This window comes from Protopterus annectens, chromosome 13.part0, assembly GCF_019279795.1.
Source record: "Protopterus annectens isolate FY-2018-M chromosome 13.part0, PAN1.0, whole genome shotgun sequence".
In the NCBI taxonomy this organism is placed as follows: Eukaryota; Metazoa; Chordata; order Ceratodontiformes; family Protopteridae; genus Protopterus; species Protopterus annectens.
The window spans coordinates 412,584,092-412,607,128 of record NC_056747.1 but is presented as its reverse complement, the minus strand read 5'-3'; the positions used below and the strand labels follow the sequence as shown (position 1 = coordinate 412,607,128).

Here is a 23,037-nt window from a genome sequence, read left to right as displayed (position 1 = left end):
ATGACTGCAAACTGGTTGTTGTCAAATCTCCATCCGATAACCATTCACTACAGCTAGAACTATCCCTTGTAAGCAAGTGGTGTATGGGAAAAGGGCTAAAATTCAAGTTAAAAAGTATAATATTCCTCATATTCTCTCCACCTTCTGTAGAGGTGTAGTATTGAGCATCCTCACCTGCAACTTCACAGTGTGTTTGGAAGCTGCACAGTTACAGAAATGAAGGAGCTACAAAGAGTGGTGATGGCTGCAGAGAAGGTAACCAGTTCCAGTCTTCCAATACAACAACTTTAATCTGCAAGAAGCATCTGAAAGGCCACCAAAATAATACAGGTCACCATGCATCCTGTGCATGGACTGTTAAGCATCTGGTTTCAGGCAGGAGATAATCGCAGCATGTGCTGCAGGACTACAAGATTCAATAGACACATAATAAGTCAGTTTTTATTTATTTGTGCAATATATACTAACATATATTCCAAGTAAGTGCAATATTTATTTATTTATATCCATAGGCAGTATTATTTAATCTACTCAAGTACAATATTAGAGAAATAACTTGGGCATTGTTCAATCTGTAGTGTGTTTTGTATTACTTAAAGTAGGGTAGTTAATTTAACTCAGGGGAGGGTATTCTTTTCTTATGAGAGTGTTGGTAAATATGTCTGCTCTTTCTTACTTGTATTGGTAGTAGTATTGTTATTTGTTAGTTATGTTTATTCCTTTACTTGTATATGTTGTTTCACTTTCCTTTGTAATGTCAAGAAGTGAGCTGATGCACGAAATGTCATTTAGGCTATATATGTGTAGTTCTAAATGACAAAAAGTTTACTCTGACTTTGATAATATTGTTAGTTTTGGTAAGCAGCTCTATCCCTCAACATAAAGTGTAACAGTTGCCCATTCCAAAATGATAATGCAGTCAGAGATCTTGGATCCTGGTTGATAATTCTTTCTTTTTCAAACACCATTAGCAGCATTAGACAGGAAATGCATATATTCACAACTAATATCGAAAGACCTGTCTTCAAGATCAGAATAAATTATCATTCATCATTATGCAGTCCTAATTACATAAGTTATAGAAAACAACCCTCCTTAGGGCGTACCTTTCTAGACATATTAAGTAATTTTTAAGGCCCCAGAAGTTCCTAACTTAAGATTATTTCTGGCCTAAAGTCTCTGAGCTACTAAGAACCATTAAAGTTTTATTATTTTACTTTGTTTCTTATATGCTGTTAAAGGATGATCTATGTCTTGAGTTCTTTGCTATTAGAGTCCCTATCCTCCTTGATGTCCTATGTTGTTGCGAGTCAGATAGCAGTGATGTGGTGCAGCATTTAATGTTGTCACCTCACAGCAAGAGGTTCTCCGGTTCGATTCTCAGCTGGGGATGCCTTCTGTGCAGTGTCTGCATGTCCTCCCTGCATTCACACAGGTTCCCTCCAGGTACTCCTGTTTTCTCCCACATTCCAAAGACGTGCCTGGAATATTTCTCCCCAGGCCTGTGCTGAAAATAGGCTCTGTCCTAGTCGGACTTTCCCAGTCAACAAATGTTAAATAAATATCTCTACTAAATACCAGATCTATGGATTTAAATTTTCACCAGTGAGTAAGTAAAACATTTTGGAGAAACACAAATTTCTCCACTAGCACATAAGTAAAACATGTTGGAGAAAGAAATTTATTACCCAGTACTGCTTACCCCACCTCTGGAACAAACGTCCCCTGCAAGTTAAACAAAGTGACACCATAACATTCTTTAAATTAAACCCAGATGATTGGATGAATCCCCATAAATTTACTGTTGGACAGATTTGATATGCAGTTCTTGAGAAGGGGGTACAACATGAGCGTGAGTATTAGCAAGGTATACATGTTTCCTGTGATCTGTAGGAATCCCTCGAGTTTCATAGTGGTAGATTTTTTTGGGGATGCCTATCCTGAATGTGGAACCATTCCTGATTTTCTGTGCTAGGTTAGATGTCCTTTCTTCTGTGCTGGCTGTCGCTTCCCCTTGGAGGGTTAACCTGTTTGGGCATTCCCCATGTTTTGGGGATAGTCTAGGCTCCTTGAACTTTGATGGCCTGTGTTACTAGGTTGTTCATTGTCCTTTAAGATGCTTTCTTTCTTGAGTTGCAGGTACCTGGCGGCTGTGGGAAATTTTTTTTCTGTCTCCTTCATGTCTTGATTTCTTTGTTCTGGGTCTGAGACTGATAAGATTTGGCCAAGTCCTTTGAATACTGAGTTTTCCCTCCTTTCCCCAGACTTGACTTCTCCATTAAGGGAACTCTGTGTTGGTGACAGTGTTCTGTGCCTCAGTGGGAACTCTGTCTAGCTTTTGTGGTCCTGGGCTTCTGTACTTCCTGTTTGGAATGCATTTTGTTTTTCTCTTGGTGCCTCTGCTCCTTTTCCGAATGAAGGTACCATTACATTGCCATCTTGAGGGAACAGTAAATATGTGTGCGTCTTCCTTCCTTATAAAAGTTCTTCAATTCTAGGAGTTTTTGGCTTACAGATTGGGGGTTTTCACAGAAACTCTTATTTCAGAAATGAGATTTTGTTGCCAATCTGTTGGGGGCCACCTTTTCAGGCAGTTGTTAAGGCTGATTCAAAATTGGGTGTGTGGAGATATGGCGCTCTAGAAGTGAGCTATGTTAACTTCACAGGAGCATCCCAACCCAGTCTTCTTCCCATTGGATCAGTAGGTCTGAAGGGAATGCTTTTCATGGGGCCTGTGCCTTCTTTTACAGGTTACTTTACTTATAGGGTTGCCACCTGTCCCAGTTTGGGAGGGACAGTCCCTCTTTGGGCAGTTGTGTACTGACAAAAAATTGTAAAAATAGCAAATGTCCTGAGATTTTAGGACAAAATTATTTCCTATATTTTATGTAATAGTTGCATAAAACAGTTATTCTGTATCTGAAATACCTAAATGTTATAAGAAACAGAATAAGCAACTAAAATGCTACAAGAATAAGCTTTTATTTAGGCAAAAAAGTTAAGTTCTTTCCTTTGTACTGGCCGTGGGTATGTGCCGGCCTGTAAAATCTGATGTTTGTAACAAAAATGTCCCACTTTGGCCATTTGAAAAGGTGGCAACCCTATTTACTTACTGTTCTGCATTGGTTACTGGCCTCTGAGAAACCACTTGGTGTGGGGGTGAGGTGTGGGCATCGTCCTGTATATGTAGTGCAAACCATAAACTTTGATGAATGAACTGTGTGGGATCAGGCTTATCTTCATCACTAGCATTCATTTTTCTGAGTATCTCTTAATGCAGCATTTTCTCTCACCATCTGTGTCTCTTTTTTTTTCCTGAGTGATCCACCAAAAGAGTTTTAAGTGCCCCTGTGGGAAACACATCTATGTTTTAGTGGTCATACTTTGTGTGTATTCTCCCATAAACCTATATTGCTAAGTCATTCAGTGAATTTATCTGGCAGCACCACTTGAAACTGTAATTTTTTGTACTAGAAGAACCATGACCAGCATTTACATTAGCAGTATGCAGCACTGCAGCTGAGAATTGCATACTTAGTGAAGTCACATCTGCTGTGGGGGAGGGTGGGGCTTAAGTAAAAATCCTGATACCAGCCATTGATGATGGCATCACTCCTGGCTCCTGACTTTTCTCCTGAGGGGAAGAAATGTGCTCTTATCCCTGAGCGAATGAATGGGTCAGTGAGTCATTTTGGGGTCATGAGGGGGCTTAGTTGGTCAATGTGGTGAGCAGAAAGAAAAATGTTTTTTCTAGCCAGTAAGCTTAGCAAGGTGAAGTCAAACTCAATGTATTTGGTATTAATGAGATTTCATGTCATCCCACACTTTGAGAGCCCTGTTGTGCTGTTCTCATTGCACACAGAGATAAGCATGCACAAAATCTTAAGAAAGCTTTAAATTCACCTTCACTGGCTAGGACTTAGAGTCCTAAACTTCCCAGATGGTGTGTGCCTCAGTGCCCCTGCCTAAGGCACACTTAGTGATGGTCATCATCACCATTAGGTGCTAGGATATCAATACATAAGGTGCCCTCAAGGGCATTTGACTGCAACTATTGTCATTCTCATGTACATTTGTTGTATTTGATGCTAGATGTAGCCATATGTTTCCTTGTCTACCGGTCACCCCATATGCCAGACCGTTGGTACCCTCCCCCCACATGCACACGATGTTAACCACCCTTTAGCTAGCTAAAAAAGCCTTAGTTCCTGACTTATTATTCATGAGTCTTTTCCTTACGTTTTTTGCCACCTTACTAGTAAGACTCTAGGCTAGCAGTTTTCACTCCCTTGTTATTTGCATTTCTTTTGCAATGCGTAATTGGTAAGACTTGTTAACAGCAGGCTTGTAGTGGCCAAATTCTGCATCAACCCACTTTGGTTCTTATCTTTGCTTTCACCTGCTATGCAGTACCTGATGTCAGGATCCTGCGTAACACAGATTTATGTTGCTTTGTGCTGAACGTTCCCATCACTAACTAGCTGCTCTGGTCCAGCTAAACTGGTCATTGCATTGTTTACACCATTTGATCCCATCTTCAACATTTGTTATATCATGCTAGTTACTGCAACAAAGGACTTCTTTTCCAAAAAGACACTGTTCTGTCATTCATGTGGCTGGCATATGGCAAGGCTGTCCTAGTCAAGGTCATTTTTCCATTTCATATTCCTTCATCGAAGAATAGGAAAAAATTAACTTTGGATTTGTAGCGTCTCTCTTCATCATTTTAAATAATCACAAGGGCATCTGTAGATGTTATACAACCTGTCCACGTGTATATAGTGATGAAAAAAGGCAAAGTCTGTGGCACCTGCACCAGAAAACTCTTCATTTGGAGACATGGCTGGATTCAGAGGAGGAATGAGAACACTGGCCTCAAACAGACCATTTTTTTTCACTACAACACATTTGCCTCTTCCTGTTAATATTTTCAGAACGTCTTGAAAAACAGCTGCATGTGTCCTAATGCCTCAGCTTGTGCACACTGGAAAGCTGAAAAGGTATCAAAGTCCCCTAGGGAATTTACGTTTTTAGCAGAGTATCACAGACTTTTCTAGTCGTGTCATCATTCTCATTTCATCAGAATCAAAGTGAGAATGAACACTCGTACACTTCTGGATCTCTCTTTGAAGTAGGTGTTCACATCTCTTGCTGAGGTTGAGGTCATTTATTTAACTTGTATGTCTGAAATATGATTAATACTTTATTGTGGGTAAGACTTCGGTGCCCCTGAAGTATCTTCCTTGCTCCAAGCTAGCATACGAATTCAAGAACATTTTGCTGTAGCTGATAGCATTCACTTTCATGTTACCAGTATTACTTATGGAAGTGATGTGGTTGTAGAATCTGGAATAGCTATTTGCTGGCTTTGTAGGCTGGATCTTAACCATTTTGCAGAGGACCTAAAGTTATCATTGGCTGATGCCTCTTCCTGGATTTGATGTTTTTTTTTTTTTTTTTAAATCTAAATATTGCTGACCAGTTTAAAAGACTGTAGGAGAGTAAGCATGTGACCCCTCAGTTGCAGGTGAGTATTTTCAAATTTGGGATCACTTGTGTGCCTATTAGAATCAGAAATATCTATGGCGGTGGCACACACAGGCCACTAGTCAGCTGCAGCAACAAATTAGATGAAGTTTCTGTAGGCACCCTCTTGGAAGAAAAACCTTCTTCAAATAACCCCTACACTGTGAAGCAGTTGGTGGAAGAATTTTCCTGCATGTACGGAAGTGAATTCTCAATAACTGTGCACTTGTTCAAGAAAGGTGTTTTAAACATTTACATATTAAAGCTGTTCTCTTCACTAGATTCTTCCTCAAGTCATCCTAGATAACTGTGCCTTCAGAAGTCACAAGCATTGTAAGAAGTTCAGTGTCAGCTCAACAAAGAGCCATCTAGGAAAGTCCCTGGAGAGGAGTGTAAAAGTGTGGTTTACTCCATTTTTCCTCTGTTCTCAAAAAGTTGTTATCTTTCTAGTTCTAGATCTTGGTAGGTTGAATTCTTTCATTACCAGAAAGAAGCGTCTCATAATTCCTATTCAACTTTGCCTTCCGCTCATGATGATCGTTCTTACATCATGAAGACTGTATGTGATCTCTGGACCTTTGGGACACTTGCCTATTTACGCATCAAAATCAGAAAACACCACAGATACGCACTGATGGATTTACGTTTCCTTTTCAGAGTAGTGGTCTTTCATATGTCTTTCCATGATAGCAACATTGCTTCACTTTTAGGTAGTACAAGTAGTTCTTTAGGGACATTTGAATCCTAGTAGCTGTTTTCTGCAGGGGACTTGACTGCTAACAGAGCTTTCATGACTTTTATTTCCTGGTCTGTGTGAATAACTCGCAAGTAAGGCATTTCATAGCCTTCCTTTATAGGCTGCATCACAAATACAAGTCACATACTTCTCTTCCTGTCAGAAGCTGAAGTTCAGGTCAAACTTGCCTTATCCATGCACCAGCTAGATGGGATTGCTAGGTTGCATGATGTAACATATTCCTATGTACATGTAATAACCACTTACCAGAGTACAGCTCTGATCACTGGCTTAATGCTTAAATACTGCAGAGAATTGGCCTTGTCAACTTTGTAAGGATTAATTTAGACCATGGCATCAGCTTGTTAGCATTCTCTGTTTATATTTCCTCAAGTTGCTGTGCTGAGGTGGTCCAATCCAGCACACACAACCTGCACAGGACTATGAATGCATGCTCAATCCCTGTGCTCCCTGGTTCTTTTCTGCTACATGCATGGCTTCATCGTTGTCCTAACATGTTGCAGAAAGGCTTCCTCGTTCGTTACCTAAAACTCATAAGAATTCAGTGTTCCTCCAGTCAAAGATTGCTAGCCAGGACTTGAACTAGCACTGTCTTTACTGCATGTGAAGGGACCTTGATGTGAAACAATGCAAGTACCAAAGTTTCAGACTGGTCCGCCTTCAGGAGTTGTATACAGAAGCATAAGACCCACATTACTACAAAGAAAGTAATGGCTTTGTGGGGTGGTAAGCACAAGGACAGCAAAGGTTGGTCTTTTGAGCACTGCTGGGCTGGGTCAGTCATGGCTGTATGGGAGAAGGTATGGGCTTGAGACCAGGTGTCAGAGCCTCTTCTCTTGAGGCCTGCTTTTGGGGAACCTTCTTTTGCATAAAAGTTGGTGGGTCTTACTTGACCAGTGAGGTAATGCTCTCATATTTTGCCACTCATCAAGAAGGGGACCATGAGAGGGGTGTGCCCCAACCAACCAGTTTGTTGGGTATGTCCCTTGGTGTCAGTACATATCCTTTAATGCTTCAGCATGCAAAACATGACTGTGTGTGGTCTAGTTTTATGGTGTGATCCTGCTAATTCTCTAGCAAAGACTCAGTGACTGAATTTGAGATTATGGGGACTGCTACTCTGGTCTCTTGAACAACATTTAAGCAGGGCTTACTGGTTTAGGTTGATGAGAGTCCCATATCTCTTCCGCTGTTGTTGGCCCCATAAAGATAAGTTCAGACATTGATGGTGTTGTGAACTGTGCAACATTTGGTGAGATTTTTTCCTTGAAGGTGTGGGAGTGCACCTTTAAGGATCATAGTTTGCCAAGGAGATGTTTTGTGCAGATTTCTTCTGACCTAACATTACCTCTACTTTAAACTATCCTGTACAGTGAAGCCTCATTACTGAACACTCAATTTCCATTCTTTATATGACTTACGCTTCAGTTGTTCCCAGGCTTCCATCTGCTAAAGTTGGAGGATAGGGGTGTCTCCTCCATCTCTTCTCCGGGAGTGGGATTTTGTTGAGGTGACTTCCCTTCTTTAAGGAGACTCTTAAGTTCATGAATTCCCCTATGGCTAACCTGTTGCTCTCTTGTCTTCTCCCCAGGAAGTAATCAAACCAGTATTTGTGGATGTATGATGCGGAAGCTTAGGTCATCCTTTAAGAACATGTCGTGAAGAGTGGTATGCATGCAACCCAGAAGCTTTGAGTCAGTGCCATCCACTGTAAAGAGGTTAGTCTAGGATGAAGGAGCCTGTGGAAAAAATCCTTATTCTGCTTCTTCAGTGGTCTTGTATGTAGCCCACTGTGTAGCTTTGAATGTGTTGAAAATGTAAGGGAAGTAGACTTGGGGTGTGCCTGCACTGGATGACATGATTGAGCCTCCGTTTCAAGAAGAAACTGTGGGAGGACATTCTTGATGCCTTCTTCTTTGTTTATGTTCTGGTTGGACAGGTTTTCAACAGCTTGCTCGGGACCTTTGAAAGGAGGGGAAAAAGATGTGGACTAAAGTGAATGGGCTCTACAATATATCCCAGCTTCTTTCACTGCCTTCCTAGTCTTTTTAGCCCCCTTTCACAGTTTTTCAAGAAGAGGAATCTCCCTTATAAAATAAGAAAAGCACCTCAAGCATCAAAAATAACTGCCTTCTGTGGCTATGCTGACGAAGTCCTGTAGACTGATGATATCAGTGGAACAACCGTTAGTTTTTTTTTTTTTACCAAACAGGACCACTCATTTGAAAACAATTCTTTGACTTTGCCCATACATAGAGCCAGCATGATCTACCAGATGTATTCTTCACAGACATGTCCTGTTTAGATGGTCATCATTAGATCACTGTTACAGTATCCTAAGCTGTTCTGATTATGTTTTGCTAAGGCTATGGCCAATTGACTAGCTTATAAAGCTAAAGGGTATCTTCCACACGCTGTAACAGCCAGGAGTTTAAGCAGAGCTCCATATAAAAAGCAACTAGAATGTCAAAAGCTTCAGTGATTTCTTGTCTTAAGTGGGAAAGATTTTGTAGTTGGTGCCATCCAAGTGACAAGGACACTTTTAAGGCCCAACTACCTCTGAGTCTTGATTATTTTTGCGAATTATTGTCATCTGGCTTTTCTTACTCTTATCACGATTCATCTCTTGACCACTTCAGTTTATCTGCCCTTGGCTCTCCCTCTTTCTTCCTGGCCCCAAGTCAGTCAGTTTTTGAAAGGGATTTTATATATCCATCCATCTAGAAAACAAGTGACTCCTCCTTGTGATCTGAATTTTGTGCTTGAGAAGTTTAGTCTTTTTCCATTTGAGCCAGCTCATCAGGCTGAATTGATGTTAACATGGAAGACTGTTTTATTAATTTCTCTTGACTTCTTCTGCTTGAGTATCTTTGGTTACAAGCTCTTATGGTGAGACAACCCTACCTCATTTTCCACAAGTATGGGATTTTTTTAAGAACTAATCATTTTTGTATGCTTAAAATGGTTCCAGAGTTTACCTTGAGGCAGTCTGTTCATCTCCGTGTGCATTTTGTCAGATTCCAAAAACAAAGGACCAAGAGTTCTTCACACTGTGGATGTTCACATGTAGCTCAGATGCTACTTAGACAAAATTCAGTCATTCAGGAAGGGCCAGTAAGCTATAAAGGTAAGAGAAAATAGTGACCAGTCTCAAAACAGACATTTATAGATGGTTGTTTAAAACTGTTTCTTTTTGCTGTTCTCACTATAACAAGCCGCTTCAAGCTGGATTAAAGCCTATTCGGCCATGTTTTTGGCTTTTTCGGTTTCTTTCTGGAAAGGGGTGGACTCGAAGTATTCTATGGGCATCAGCTCGGTTACCTGTATGTACTTTTGCAAAGGACTGTAAATTGGATTTTTTTCCACATCTAGCACAGGCTTTGCTTGGAACATTCTCTAGGGGCTCCACTTAATTTACTTCTTCCTTATTTGTTTTCTAAGCTGTGGTAATTACCCATATAGCTAAGGCTCCTGCAGCAGCAATCTAGTACTGAACGTACTACAGTTGCATAAGTTTAACTTAACATAACAATAGACATTGTAATAGGTCACTGTTGCAGTAGCCATCCCCTCCCTTCAGTCCCCTTCATTTTTGTATTTACTCTTCATTTTTGTATTTATTTTTTTTGTATTGCCAGGGTGTGGATATACATACCCTTTAGTTATGTGTAGTTACTGTTTTCATTTCTAAGCAATTTTCTATTCACAGTTATTGCCTCCCTTCTTTTTTAACGTCTTTATTAAATTCTCAATTTATCAGTTAAGACATAGATTTACATTAACAGAAAAGAAAGCAAACTATATTAACATTTCCCATATTCATGTATTATACATTACTTATATATTTCCTTTCTTTTTTAATAGTTATTCACTCCAATATTACGGTGGTGGTGCTGTGGTAGCGTTGTCGCCTCACAGTAAGACACTGTCCGGTTCGGATCTCAGCTAGAGCGTTTTCTACGTGGAGACATGCGTGAATGGGCGTACCTTCGTTGAAGGTTGTGCATCAGGGCTGGTAAGTCGGCACGTAAAAATCAACTACCAATCATTAGCGGACCGGAGTTCCGCTGTGGTGACCCCTAACCAGGAAAAGCCGAAAGACACAAATTCACTCCAATATTACATACGTTGCTCATTTTATGCCTTCTCTTAAACCTCAGTCCTCCCCCTGAACCTTATTTTGCATGTGTTCCAGTAAATACCAGATATTTCCATGTAATTTGCTCCTTTCCTTTTTTAAAGATCCAATCTCTTGTTCTTTTATCTCCTTTAAATATTTAGTACTTCATATTGCAGTTAGTCTAGATTTTGATTTCCATTTTCTATAGCTTTGATAAACTGGCTGGTTTGTCTTTATCCTTGGCAGGTTGTAATCCAAATAGCTTGAGTTTACTGCATCAGTGGTCTGTTAGAACATGTACTGTTATGGTAAGTTAAGTTACACAACTGTGCTTTCTCCCTCACCAGTGCCAGATCTGCTAATCAGTGTCAAGTCAACTAGTTGTAGTCATTGCATCTTCCCTCTGTTCCATGGAATTAGGTGCCTCATTAGCCAGATGTTTTCATTTTAGATTGCTCAGGTTTAGCAAGAGGCCTGGAAATGTTCTACAAGGAATTTCAGACACTACAAAGAAAACTGTTTGTTTACTACTGTAGTCCTATTATTCCTGATGAAGTATGGCCTCCTCAGGGGTTAGTCTGGATTCTCGTGTCTTACCTGAAAGTCTAATTTAATCTTCCAGTAAAGGATATTGAGCCATCTTGTAACTTGCTCTCCCTCTGGGATACTTTTGATGACTATGATTAAGATGTTTCTTTGGTCATTTTTGCACCTTAAACTGCATACAATATTGGGTACTTAACTAGGATTTATTTTTTTATTTAAAATTCTTGGCAAATCTACTTCTTCATTCTGTTCAGTAAGTTAGTTTATGAGGAACTGTTTGGGGTGGTAATGGTGCAGAACAATGTATTTTGAGTCTAAGACCTAGGTTGAATCTCATATTGTGTGTGTGTGTGTGCATATGGATCTACTTCAGTAGATTACATTAACACATAATCGAAATTTACATCAGCAAGATGATAAGAGCGAAGTGTGGAAAGCAGCGAACGTTTAAATTGGCTAAAGTAGAAACAGCAAAAGGTACTTGTACATGTTAGGCACCAGCTGGAGGTTCTGAATGGAGATTGCGATGCATAGGCAAAAAAGTAAGTACTGCATTAAAACAGTCAATTTAATAAAAAATGTACCTTTTTCAACTCTTGTTCATGGAGATTGCGGTACAGTGAGGATTGGGAAATTTAAACTTTTAACCACTGTAGTGCAATCTTGGAGTTAATATATATAATTTACAGGGGGTGTGGGGGACCACCCCCTGCAAAAACATTGAAAAATGTGTTTGTTTCTTTAAAATGTATTAAATGTAGTACTTAACTTTTTTGTTTGTCCGCAATCTCCATTCAGACTTTCCGGCTGGTTCCTGACATGCGCAATTCCATTTCGTCGTTTGTAGTTTCTCCATTGTACATGTTCGCTGTTTTCCACATTTTGTTGGCGTCTTGATGATGTAACTTTCAATTGTGTTAATGCGATCTACTGAAGTAGATCCATATATTTATATATATTTTTTTCTTTTTTTGCAATTGAATGCTGCAGGTATGTAGATTTCTGAGAATTTGAGATGTTTGACCTTGCATCATAGATCTGCAGCTGTAAGAAGGAAGTGAGGGTACGGGGGGGGCTTTTCCCCCATGCAGAAACAGCATTTATTATGAGTTATTCAAGCAAAGTGGTTTCCAGTGTTATTTATTATATGATGGTAGTCTCCCTGAAATTGGCTTCATAATGGTTTCACTGAAACTGACTTCAGTAAAGTGACATGGATTCAAACATATGCGGCATTCATAATTTTTCCAGCGTTTACAGAACACTGACTCAACAAATGTTGCAGACTCTTGTTGTAAAGAACAAATTGCAGCTGCTTATCTCTGTGATTCCAGCATCTCAAAGTATGACCTTCCAGTCAGCTATGAGAGACCTGCAATTGCGTGTCCCCCAGTTTTGCAAAATAAACTACAGTTTGAAAAGAAGTAAATCAACTGTTAAAAATTCTCTAACATTATTAAAGCATTTTTGAATGGCATTTATGCCCCCTACATCATCCAGACTTGGGGGACTGTGCCCTCTACACCCCTGGTACCTGTGTCAATTCTGAAATTGCTGCACCTCAGAATGTGCGGTAATTTTCTGAGATACTTAAACCTTGGACTTGTGTGTGTGTGTGTGTGTGTGTGTGTGTGTGTGTGTGTGTGTGTGTGTGTGTGTGTGTGTGTGTATATGTATGTATATATATATATATATATATATATATATATATATATATATATATATGTATTTTTTTTTCATTCCTTTCAACTTCTATGTGCAAGACATTTTGATAAGCCAAAAATAGTGAGGGGCAAAGGTTCTAAATCGGGGACAGGTTTAAAATATTGCTCTTATGGACTTGCTAGAATAGGAGGTTTTGCATTAATATTTATTTTCTGAGTGTTATGAAGTCAAAGTCGAATATGTGTCATTGTTTAGTGAATTCAATCCTCAATGATTCATAAGAAAACCATACATTTTATGAGAAAGAGACAAAAAATATAAGGGAAAAAGTCTGGATGTTCTGCAAAAATCTAGACATTTGAGCTGTATTTTTATATATATATATATATATATATATATATATATATATATATATATATATATATATATTCAGAGCTCTATTTTACAGTCTTATTACATTTATCACAGTTGTTATCCTAAGAATTTTAACAAGAGTCCACAAGTATATACATGGAATCTTAAGTATTATGAGCCTTTGTGTTATAAAAAAAATTGATGGTCCAAGGAAAAATGCAGTTGTTTGCCTTTTTGTTTTCAGTAGCAGTAAACAAGTTATTCAGAATTTGATTGTGGGCAGTTGGAGGTTGTGTTAAATAGATATGTTTTTCCAAAATAGTTTCTGAATGTGTGTGTACTTCTTAATTTGGTGTTTGGAAGTTGAAAGCTGAGATATTTTTTCACTGACCATGTACTTTGTGTTCTTATGAGGTGGCAGCTGAGGTACTTAACTGTTCTGTTTATGGTTTGTGTGGTGTGAATGCATGGGTCCACATTCCCAAAATACACAGTTTAATTTATCTTGCAGGATCATAGATTGTGCTATAAAACTGAGGAAGATTGATAAATTTGTTACACTTGCTTTATGTCAAAGAGAGACCGCTCCAGTATATTACTGTTTAAATGCATTAAACATTCTGTTCCCCTATTTCTTTCCCTTTTCCATCACCCTTTTTTCCATGTGTCCCACACCCTCTTGAATGCCCCTGTAGATTCTCTCTCTACCTTCCATTCTCGTAGTCCATCCCCATGATCCGCTGATGTCAGTGTGAAGTACTTTTAAAGATCCACGGAGTTGACTGATCCGTCATTCTGTTTCATATACTCCTTCCACCATTCTTCTTGCTCAGGGTGACCTCTTCGCATCTCTCTGACATGATCTTGTGTGCCTGTGCAATGTCCCCCTTCCTCTTCTGCAGTCTAGTGATAAAAGTTCCAGCTCCTATAGTCTCTGATCATGTCTGTTCCTCTTCATCCCAAGCACCCTTCTGGCAGCTTTCCTGTGCACTTCTTCCAGGATCCTGATATCTTTCTCTGTTCCTAGTCTTTAGAGCTACACACAGTACACAAAGTGTAACCTGATCAGGGATCAGTAGAATAGGAATGTTGCCACTTTATATAGGATTCCACCTGTTGGAGGACGCAGTTCAGCATTCTGTTTTCTGCTAACATAGCCCTTTCATTCCATTTTGTATTTCAGTAGGAGGTGTGAACAGCAACACTAGATCCATGTTTTGATGTATGTTCAGCATTCCTAGTCTCCCTTACAGATAACATTAGGGTCATTGTGGCCCAAGCTGTGATCTTTCTGCATTTGGTTATCCTTTCAGAATACTCACATAGATTGTTTCTCCCATCACTTAATGTTGCATATTTCACTGCTACGTGTTTGGTATTTCATGTATATATGAAATGAACATGCCCAGTGGTACAGCAGCAGTCACTTCTGTTATTTCCAGCATTGTCCTGATCTCATTATCGAGTCCTAAGTTGAAACCTTGCCACATTCCACCTGTTCTGTTTGTGCCTTATCATCATATTTATAATGCTTCTGGTGGTCCCCTTTCTGGGCCAAGTTAAATGCCTTTAAGTCTGGGGAGACCATATGGACTGATAAAGCTTTGTCAAATTTTCCTGCACCTGAGTCTTATTCAGCTGTCAGAAACTTCTGGCCATTAAACTGTGTTGGCTGTTGCCCTGGAGATTGTTTTGCAGACAGTTTCCTCTGCATTCTGTCTTTAAATGTCCCCAACACTGCTGGGGGGCTAACAGACCTGTAGTTCTGTGTATTTTTCCTGCTTTCCCTTCTTTCAGGTGTACCACACTTTGCCAACTTCCAGTCTTCTGCCACTGGCCCACCCACAAGCGATCTGTTAACTTCTGTCAGATTCAGATGATACAGCAAGAAACTGGCTATTTTTCTAAAGACGTTCGGATGCAGCCTATCTTCTCTCTGTCTTATCTCTCTGGAGAGAGAGAGTTCCCTTTGTTCTGGGATGCATCCATTTCACTTTTTACTGTGCCTTACGTAGCTTCCATCGTGGCACCATCTATCCCCTTTCTTTCATGAAGACTGAGGTGAATCACATAGTCAACTGCTACTGACTCTTCTGTGTTATCTGTGACTACCTTTCCAACTTTCCTAAGCTTGGCCAGATCTTTCCCTCCCTGCCTCCTTTCTACTGTATACCTTAAAAGCTATTTCCCCCTTCTGCTAGAACTTCTTTTTGACTTGTGCCTTTGCTGTCCTCACCCACTTCCTCCCTTGTTTTGCTAGACTTCTTCATTCTTACTCGTATTGTGCCTCCTTCACCTACCTTCACCCTGATGTTCTTCACATTTCACTGTTGCAGTCATTACATTTGGGTTATCTGCTTGCAGGTAGCCCTCAGTTGGCCTGCTTAACAAAGTCTTGGGTCCTGCGTCGGTTGCTGTCCCTTCTTCCATGATGTCAGGTCGTCAGGGGTATAAAATATGCAGCCGACGCCATTACAACAGTCTTTCTTGCCGTGCGGTCCCCGAAGCAGAAGCAGTTCGCAAGTGCTGGTCGGTCAACTCCTGAAATTTTCGTTTTTGAGTTTCAGAAGCGAAGTCTTCAACTAAAGCTAAGTACCCCGTTGGGGAAACTTTTTCTTGCTCCTTACCGATGTCAGTAAAAGTTAATAATTGCAGTACTTGTGGAAAGCAAATACCTCATAAAGATCTTCATTCGTACTGTATTCCTTGCCTAGGCCCTGACCATGATGTACCTTGCTGTCGGTTTTGTGTTTTTAATTTAATCAGTGCACTATCCTTCGTTGGTATATTTTTGCCTCTAAATATTTCGGTTCTCGGTTCAGTTATCCAGAAATATCATTGGTTAACTGTCCGACTACCGGGATTCCGAAAAAACACAAAGACAGACAGCGACAGGCCGCCGAGGTCCAAAACTGCCGATAACGCTTCTCCTAAGCCAGTCGCCAGTTCGCTGGTACTCAGTGAGGTGCTCTCACAGCCTGATACCCGCTACTTCTGATTCGCAGACCTCTAATGAGACCCATTCGGAGTCTGGTATGCCGCACGATGCTTCAACTATGGAACCCATGGATGTCTCTACCTTGGATGGGTCCGGAGCCACTGTGCAGGCACCGGCTTCTGAGGGTGTATTCAGGCCTACGGACTTGCATATTAAATCGACACCTCCTTCTTTACTTAGGCCTAAATCTCGATCCATGCCTAAAAAAACGATGCCCAGACCACATGCTCAGGCCTCTATGCCTAAAAAACAAATGATAAGAATGGCTGAAGATCTAATAACTCTAATCAGGGGTAGCCACCCCCCCCCCTTCTAAGAGGCCTAGGACTGAAGTTGATTACGAATCTTCTGATCTGGATTCTGTTTTTTCTGATTCTTCTGATTATCTGGATTTGCCCTTATCTACTTATGAAGATTCTGATGGAGAGGACTCTAGTTCCTCTGCTTCTTCTCCTGTGGATTTTCTTTTGGGGAAACCTTACATACCGTAAGGGAAGCATTTCCACTGGGAAAGCCAGGATTTTTCTGATTCTAAAAAGAGGCTTAGGGATTTCCTACTCCTACCTCAGCATAGGCCTTTAGCTATTCCTCCTGTACTAGACATTGTTGTTGATGCTTTTTTGGAATCTAGTTTGTCCCTAATTCCCTGCCTCCTGCTCCCAGAAAACCTGACATACTACAGGGTCCCTGAGTCCCGCAAGTTCCTTTTCAAAAATCCTATTGCAGATCCAGAGACTATTTCACAGGGGCCCAAGGGCATTAAGGCTTCTACTGCTAAAAATCCTACCCCTTCTGATAGAGACTCCAGGGCGCTGGATAAATGGGGTAAGAAGGTTTACACTTCTGCAGCCTTGGCCATTATGGCTTTAAACTGCCAGTTTCATATGTTAAAGTATCAGCAACATGTTATTGGACTGCTTAAACAGAAAATGATGTTGATTCCTGACTGTGTGGAAAATAAAGAATTACAGGATTTAATGCATTCTGCTGAACAAGTTGGAAAACATACTTTGCAGTCTGGTTTTGATTCATTAGAGGTCTCTTGCAGAGCTGTTGTTACTGGGTCTGTGCTCAGAAGGCATGCTTGGCTTAAGGAGCAATCTTTGTCTGATCATGTTAAAGCTAAATTGTTGGATGCTCCTATAAATCAGGACCACCTGTTTGGCAACAAGGCTGAGGAAGTTCTTAAAAAGATGGAAGATAAAGCTAAATCTATGCAAACTGTTAAAGATTTTTTACAAGTTCAGCCTCCTAGATTTAGTAGGCACTGACCCTGTAAGAATTGGTCCTTTCCAGCCCCTTCCAGGTCTTCTCAAGCCAAACCTAGACACAGCAAAAACCCCAGGTTTCAGTCCCAGGGGACTCAGAGAACTAAGCAGTGGGGGGCCTCCACTTCCAAATCTGGGAATAATAAGACTCCCCCCTATGGTAAACTGTTTCAGTGACTTCCTTTTAAAATTTCCAAGCACTTATCAACTGACTGCCCCTTTGGGGGGAAATATTGCTCTTCATGCAAAAAATTGGGAACTCATTACCCAGGACAAATGGGTTTTAAATATAGTGTCCCAGGGATACAGATTTCACTTACACACATTGCCAACACCAAGTGGGTGGCCAGACCTACCCCTGAATCAGTGGCAGAGGCCCCAAAACAAGTACTTTCTCTCTTAAGAATGGGGGTTATTCAACTGGTACTTGAAGAGGAAAAGGTTTCTACTCGAGACTTTTCCTGGTACCCAGAAAAGACAATTCATGGCATCCCATCCTGGACCTGTCTACTCTAAACACCTTTTTGGAGATTCCAGAATTCAAGATGCTGACTCTTCACTAGTCTCAAAAGAAGCATACCTGCACATCCCAATCAGGGAATCTTGCAGAAGATAGCTACGCTTCAAAGCAGGCTACACACACTGTCAGTTCTCTGCACTGCCCTTTGACTTATCTACTGTGCCCAGGGTATTCACAAAGTGCCTAGCTCAAGTTATTGCATTTTGCAGGCAAGGAAATATTCAAATATACCCATACCTGGACGATTGTCTAATTCAGGCAGAAAGCCAGGACATACTTTTTAATCATCTGACCTTTGTAAAAAGGGTTCTAACTTGTCTGGGGTACACCATAAATGAAAAGAAATCACACCTGGTACCCTGTCAACAAATTATATTCCTGGGAGCAAGCTTGAATACAACTTCCCAGACGGCTTACCTCACACCAGAAAAGCAAATTCATTTGACAACCTACTTCAAGCAAGTGGCCACAAAAACCCTGCTATCAGCAAGGCAAATACTGCAAGCCTTGGGGTTCATGGCCTCCTGCATTCTTCTAATTCCATATGCAAGACTGCATATGAGGAAACTGCAGTGGTATCGAAAAAGCCTATGGTGTCAATATTCTCAAGACCTAGAAACAATGATTCCTATCATACCTTGCCTACGCCTAGAGTTCCTTTGGTGGGCAGAGGCCTGTCACCAAAACAAGAGACTTCCTTTCACACCACCCCCTGCTGCCCAAACCGTAACAACAGATGCATCAGCCTATGCATGGGGGGGCTCACCTGGCAGGGAAGTTCATTCAGGGCAAATGGAACCCAAGTCAAATGCACCTGCATATCAATCAAAAAGAAATGTTAGCTGTACAGAATGCTCTGACGGCCTTCAAGGACCACATTCTTCCAGGACAACTAATGGTAAAGACGGACAACACCACTGTTATGTGGTACATAAACAAGCAGGAGGGTACACATTCTTACCTCCTCTGCAGACTAGCCATGGCATTGTGGAACACAGCCTTGAGCTACCAAGTGCACCTACAAGCTCAATTCCTGCCAGGAAAATTAAATACACTGGCAGACGGACTAAGCAAAAACCTCATGGGACCCACACGAGTGGAAACTGGAACCAAAGATTTTCAACATGTTGACAAGCAAATGGGGGAGCACAGATATAGACCTGTTTGCATCTCCCCAGAACCACCAATTGGACAAATATTGCACAAGGACTCCCCACAAACAAGCCTGGAAAGTGGGATGCTCTGTCCTTCAGCTGGAAAAACCTATCAGTCTATGCCTTTCCCCCTCTGCCTTTGCTCTACTAAAAATCAAGCAGGACAAACCAAGGATGATTTTGATTGCTCCAGACTGGCCGCGCCAACACTGGTGCCCCCTCCTGCGCAGTGTGTCATGGTTATCTCTGTGGCACCTGCCTCAGACTCCTTCCCTGCTGTCTCAGCAGGAGAAACCAGATTCTGCACCCTCATCTTCTAACACTGAAACTTGCAGCCTGGCTAATTACTTAATCTCTCCTTTACCATCCCTCAGAAAACCTGTGATGGATATCATTTTAGAGGCAAGGAGGCCTAGTACTAGAAAGTCTTATGCTGAAAAATGGAAAAGATTCTCTACCTGGAACCAGTCTCAAGGGATGAGCACAGCAGCGCCCAATTTACCTCAGATTTTACAATACTTAACTGAGATGCTTCACAAGGGCCTGTCTTTTTCCTCCATTAAAATCCACACCTCAGCCATTTCAGCTCATTATAACACAGAACCCTACCCTCTTCTCTCATCCACTGCTCAAGCAGTTCCTCAAAGGGGTAAAAAATTTGAGACCACCCAGGAGAGCTCCAACCCCAGCCTGGGACCTTAACTTTGTGTTGGAGAGACTCACTTTACCTCCTTTCGAGCCAGCTGCTACTGCAGACTTAAAATTTCTTTCTTGGAAAACAGCTTTCCTTTTAGCAATCACTTCAGCTAGAAGACCCTAATGGCAGTGGAACCTTTCATCATCTTTCATGCGGATAGGGTGTCCCTCAGAACCAATCCATCCTTCATGCCCAAGGTGGTATCCAGTGTGGCTCTTAATCAGTCTATTCATTTGCCAACCTTCTTTTCCAATCCACAGAATAAAGGGAAATGGATACTGCATTCTTTGATATGCACAGACAACTTAGATTCTACTTGGACAGGACTAAATCTCAAAGGAAATCTGAACAACTACTGGTGGCATTTGCTGCCGGGGCAGAGGGGAAGGCTGTTTCAAAGCAAACCATTTCTAAATGGATAAGCCATTGCATTCATTTCTGCTATAAGTACCATGGAAAACCTATCCCACAGGGGATCAGACCTCACTCCACCAGGGCCGCATCTACCTCCACAGCCTTTCTCAGAGGCATCCCTACCAGGGACATCCTAGAAGCTGCTACCTGGAGTTCTGTACATACTTTCACCAAGCATTATCATTTGCCAATTTTCTCTAAATCCAGAGCTGGCTTTGCCACTGCAGTCTTGCAGGGCCTTATAGCTGGCCCTAATGCTATCTAAATTCCTCCTCCCAACCATAGCTTTGGGAATCTACCCAAATGTAATGACTGCAACAGTGAAACATGAAGAACATAGTACAGTTGTGTACACTTACCATAAATGTAGATGTTCGAGTGTATTCACTGTTGCAGTCCTGGTTACCCTCCCTCCAGCCCCCTAACTTCTTTTGGCTATACCTCTACTTTCCTTTACTATGCTTAAAAGCCTTTTTGGTGTATTTGCTTTTTTGTCGGAGGTATATCTTTGTACTTTTATATTTAATTGCTTCCCATTAGGGGGGCACCTGACATCTGGGGCAAGAAAATCTGATGTAATGGCGTTGGCTGCATGTTTTATACCCTTAACGTCATGGAAGAAGGGACAGCAACCGACGCAGGACCCAAGACTTTGTTAATCAGGCCGACTGAGGGCTACCTGCAAGCAGATAACCCAAATGTAATGACTGCAACAGTGAATACACTCGAACATCTACATTTATGGTAAGTGTACACAACTGTACTTTATTTGTGCTTACTTTTCTGGTAACTACTAATCTTACAGTCTTGTGCAGCCACACTGGCCTTTTCCTCTTTTTTTTCAGACTCTTTTTATAGTGCCATTGCCCTGGTTACATCATTCCTGACCCATTCCCATGTCCTGTTCACATTCTCAGTTTGGTTTCCACCCCATAACTCATATTTTAACCTTTTCCCACAGGTTATAATAATCCACTCCCCTAAAGTCCAACACCATCATCTTTATTTTTAAATGTTTGTCTTAGGCTTCTCATGTAAACATTGTAGTGGCTTCATCACTTTTGGGTAATGACGACTTCAGTGAGATGCTCCTGACTTCCTCTGCTTTGATTAGGCCCACATCTAAAATTCTGTCCTGTCTGCTGAAGCTGCACCAGTTGCGTAAACCTCTTAAAGCCTGAGGTCTCAACAAACCTCTCATCTCCACTTTGCCATAGAGCACAAAATGCCTTTTTTTTTTTCTTTACACAGTGTAAGAAAATGTACAGGCTTTGTTCCTGGCAATCCATGTGAAAGTGGACAGTTAGACTTCACCTGTTTGACGGAGTCTGTCATTTTCAACTCACTGTGATTAGAAGTGGTGTCCTGCAGTATTTTAACTTGCCTCCCCCCTTTTTTGATATAGTTGTTGAACTCTTAACAAATATCTATAAGAGTAGTAATAGAATTTCCTCCTTTGAATCTGGAATGTTGGACCTAAATGAAGATCAGGTAAGAGTTTGTGTTAGACATAGTGAATCCCAGGTCAGAACTGTTTTTGTTTTTCTGAATCTGAATAGTGGCATATTCTTTGTTGCAGACATTTTTTTTTCCCTCCCTCTACCTCCTTCAGACATGCTTCCACTGTTCGGTGAAGATGACACGAATGAACCTGAGGCTGTGAAATCCTTACTTACTCATCTGTGGCAGAAAAAAGCACATAACTTCATAGCTGAGCGGAAATTTAATGCAGCAGCTGCACTGACAGAACCATACTGTGCAATCTGTACCTTGTTCTTCCCTTACTACCAGGTAACATTGTATATCAAATTCCACATTGTATCAGTGATTTCTTACATTTTGAGCTCTACAGTAGATAGTGGTATATGTCACTGTAAAGAAGCCTGCAAGGGATTGGATTTATGTTTTGTAAAGGCATTTCTGGTGCCTGTCATGAAAGAAGCTATATTTATATGTCCTTGTTAGTAATTGTCATGTGTTTTAGCTTGCAGTGACTAGATCAGCATATTACATCACTTGGGTTTGTCATAACCCCTAGCGACTGGTGGAGAAAGACCATCTTGTCTTAGTTTGAGCCTTTTACTTTAATTTTCTGGCTCAACTTTTCTTTTTCCAGTGCATCCAACCCTCACATGAAGACACTTATACATGTGTTTCACTTACTAGAAACACACACTTGAATTTTCATCTGGCAGCATGGTGATGTAATGAAAGGCAAACTGTTGAAGTCCAGCATCCTCAAGACTTTGTTGCTGTTGAGTCAGAGATGGCAATCTGTAAAGTTATTTTCTTTTGTACCAGGCTTGTATTTGAGTCAAAGTATGAAAAGCTGGACTGAATGAGTGTTAGCACCTGTGGACAGCATTGGAACAGAGGTAGAAAAGTGTGGTTTAAAATGAAATCATTTTTATAACAATCAGAATAAAAATGTTAAAGAAATTAGTTTATTCTGTGAAAGAATCATAGGCAGTGAAGACTAAAACAATTCCTGTCATTAAGAGAAAAATAAACTGGAAACTTGTAAAAATAGTTATGAGGATGTATTTTGTCAGAAAGGCAGGAACACAGTTAGTGTTTCAAAGAATGAAAGATTAAATTAAGATGATGCTGTAGCAGAGGGAAATAAGTCTTTATCAGCTCTGTCTTGTGGGCTTAATATGGATAGTTAACTTGACAATAGCAGCCCAGCCATCCTTTTGTTCCTTTTCTTTGTGTCTTCAGCTTATTTGGTTTACTGAAGGAAATAGCATTGGACTATGCAGTTTGAGAGTTACTCCGCAAGCTTGGTGTTGGGAAATACATTTTGAAAAGAATGTCTTGTTGTAGACTACATTGAATCTTCCAGCTTTCATTTGCTTCATTGTGGATTCTGTGAAAGGATGTACTTCTATTTTTTTTGTCTTAGAAATGTAATGCTTTTTTTCTTGGGACTGTCTAATTGAAGGCCAGGCAAAGTTACATCCAGGGCATTTGGAAGTGGCTGCCAGTGGCAACATATCAGAAAGTGTAGTTATTCCA

General features: G+C 40.8%; 1 protein-coding gene across 1 annotated transcript in view; it reads left to right on the top strand.

The window, feature by feature from the left end:
* KDM4B (lysine demethylase 4B) overlaps window positions 1-23,037 on the top strand; it is a gene marked incomplete in the record, with an annotated part of 3,340,808 nt that overhangs the window by 2,318,601 nt on the left and 999,170 nt on the right. Inside the window, 1 exon segment of the mRNA XM_044054047.1 lies at window positions 21,632-21,810. Within this exon segment, the coding sequence (XP_043909982.1) occupies window positions 21,632-21,810 (179 nt within the window).